This window comes from Pinus tabuliformis, chromosome 3_2 (assembly GCF_031772625.1).
Source record: "Pinus tabuliformis cultivar Carrire ecotype Pingquan chromosome 3_2, CPIR1, whole genome shotgun sequence".
Lineage (NCBI taxonomy): Eukaryota > Viridiplantae > Streptophyta > Pinopsida > Pinales > Pinaceae > Pinus > Pinus tabuliformis.
Window position 1 is genome coordinate 899,013,310 of NC_142302.1, and position 2,590 is coordinate 899,015,899.

The following is a 2,590-nucleotide window of genomic DNA, read 5'->3' on the forward strand; positions in this document are numbered from 1 at the left end:
TTTCTTACATCCTGCATTTCTCCATCCCCTATTTTCAATCTTTCGCTCCCCAATCCACCCCACTTGCCATCTGATAATGCATAACCCTCGACTGGGGGTATCGAATCTAGGATCAATCCCCTTCGTCTCAACCTGGCTTCATCCTCGGTTCTGACCTCTCTTGCTGTACCTAGGTAGACTTCCCTTTCCTCCGGTTGTTTCGTTGCCCCGGTCGTAAACCCTAGGTCACTTAACCCTAGGTCACAAGAGGCTCCCTCAGATACCCAGGACCCCCTATAGGATCATTCGATGACCCCTCGTTCGAGTAAGGCTAGAAGAACAAAGTGTGTCAAAGCCTTACACAAGGACTTGTCCCTCTGTTTCAGCGAAGGAGTAAAAATGGGTGATGTGGTGGATACAACAAATAGGGTTATGGTGGGAAGGGTCAGAGGAATGACATAATTGGCCACCTGACTCCATCTTTGGGTCACTAAGATTTGGGGGAACATCCTCAGTGAACTCTCGTCTATTACCACTCTGGCTCATGGATGGTTTTCTCTAAGCTTTCTAAGGGAGGATTATACATCATGGGTCCTCTCTCGGTACTGGCACATAGAATTGGCACCCATGCTGCTTAAGAGATGGAGCCCTCTCTTTGACCCCGAGCAGGAACAATTGGGTGTTGGGCCGCTTTGGGTATGCCTCCCGGGACTTCCACTACATTTTTGGTCTGAGGACATTTTCACTCGCATTGGGAATTCATTGGGCACATTTTTGGATTATGATAAATCTTTCATTACCTCTGGAAACAAATCATTGGCTTGCATCTTGGTGTACCTAGACACCAGAGAAGGACTGGAGGAGCAGATCACTCTTCAGTGGAAAAGATTCACTCGCATTCAGATTCTAGATTATGAAGGGGTGTCATTCAGATGCAGGAGGTGTCACAAGGTTGACCATCTCTACAAAGAATGCCCATTGGTCACTGCTGCCTCCTCCCCCATCAAAGACACAGATGGTGTTGGCCCTGCGGCACAAGCACCCGCGAAGGAGTAGTCTCCTCAGTCCTCTCGTCTGAAGCCACCGAGGTGGAGTTCTACATAGATGAATTCTTCAGCCACTCCCCAGACTCCTTCACCTCCCATGACGAGATCTCGGGCAGCTGCTGCAGCCGCCCTTTCTGTGGGTATTTTTCCACCTCTTTGCTCTGCATCTTCTTTATCGTTATCTACTTCTGCACCACAATTGCATGTTTCATTTGCATCCATTGCATGCATATCCACCACTTCTCTTACTTGCCCTCTGAACCCCCCTCCCCCATCCTATACTACCACCTCGCCTTCTATTATGGGGTTGTCCAATTCTCCTCCCTCTCCTAATGCTTTGGGCTCCTCCTGTCACTCTCACCCCTACAATCTTTGCTCTCGGGGGAAACACCCCTCTGAGCCCTCTGGTATTGGCCTGATCCCCCCCCCCCAAGATCTCCAAGCCTCCTAGGGGTCAGCATTCCTAATTCCAAGCAGGGGTGGACGTGGCTCAGGGCAAGCAATCTACATTGGAGAGGGTTCTTAGAGCATCGGACACCCTCCCCCGACCACCCCCATGAAGTGGCTCTCTTTCAATTGCAGAGGGTTGGATAGCCCTGCCAAAAAATTAGCCCTCAAAAGACTTCTGGATTTTGAGCAGATCGATATAATATATCTTCAAGAAACCCTAGGAATAACTGAGTAGGTCATTTCTGTGATGAATACCCTGAAATCAGGATGTACCTTCCATGCTTTGGATGTCAGTGGACAATCTAGGGGAATTTCTCTTGGCATTAACCCTCGCATGATTAAGCTTCTTTCATCCTTGGGGGGCTGGCTTTATTGGTATGGATATATACTCCTCGGAGTTGGGCCTGGACTTCAGAATTATCAATGTTTATGCTCCCTGTCATAACAGGGATGCTTTTTGAGATCACCTTCTCAACCTATCCATCACAAACACCAACGATACTATTCCTTGTTCTGCCTCAGATTTGAATTTATTTATGCCTTGGAGGATATATCACTACATAAGAGATTTGAATTCATGCTTTGGAAGGATTTCCTTATAAATACTCTTCTTGCTAGCTAAATGGGTGCCATTGGGGGCTAATATGACTTGAATACTTGTTGGGCCGACTTGGCTAATTTGGAGCCACATTTTTCTTTTTCTTTTTGCAAATAACACTAAGAACATGTCTTTTAATATTTTCTTTTTGACTCTAGCATGAAGAACATGCTCACAAATACATCAAGAGTAAAATAATAATTATGAAAATCGACCATAGTTACAAAATTCAACACTCCTTAATTATGGAGGTATTCATAATGACTATAGATGTTCTCATGTTGAAAAAATTTCTCTATGAAAAGGTTATAATAAATCATCATCAACCTTATTAGCATCTCTGACATAAGGTAATTCAGTGATCAACATCATCTCATTATCATCTCTGGCACCATCATCATCTAGTCAGCATCTCATCATCATCCAATTAGCATAATATGGTCAACAATTGTGACTCATTGTAAATCAATAACATCAACCTATTACCATAATCCGGTCATCAATTATGACACATGGT

General features: G+C 44.9%; 1 protein-coding gene across 1 annotated transcript; it reads left to right on the top strand.

Annotated features, from left to right (window-relative positions):
* Window positions 1–606: 606 nt before the first annotated feature.
* Window positions 607–1,035, top strand: LOC149183517 (uncharacterized). Its single transcript, XM_089414965.1, has one exon. It carries the CDS (start codon window positions 607–609, stop codon window positions 1,033–1,035), a length of 429 nt encoding a protein of 142 aa, XP_089271091.1.
* Window positions 1,036–2,590: the final 1,555 nt, after the last annotated feature.

Coding starts and splice junctions, on each gene's coding strand:
- LOC149183517 (XM_089414965.1), top strand. CDS start 607: ATGCTGCTTAAGAGATGGAGCCCTCTCTTTGACCCCGAGCAGGAACAA.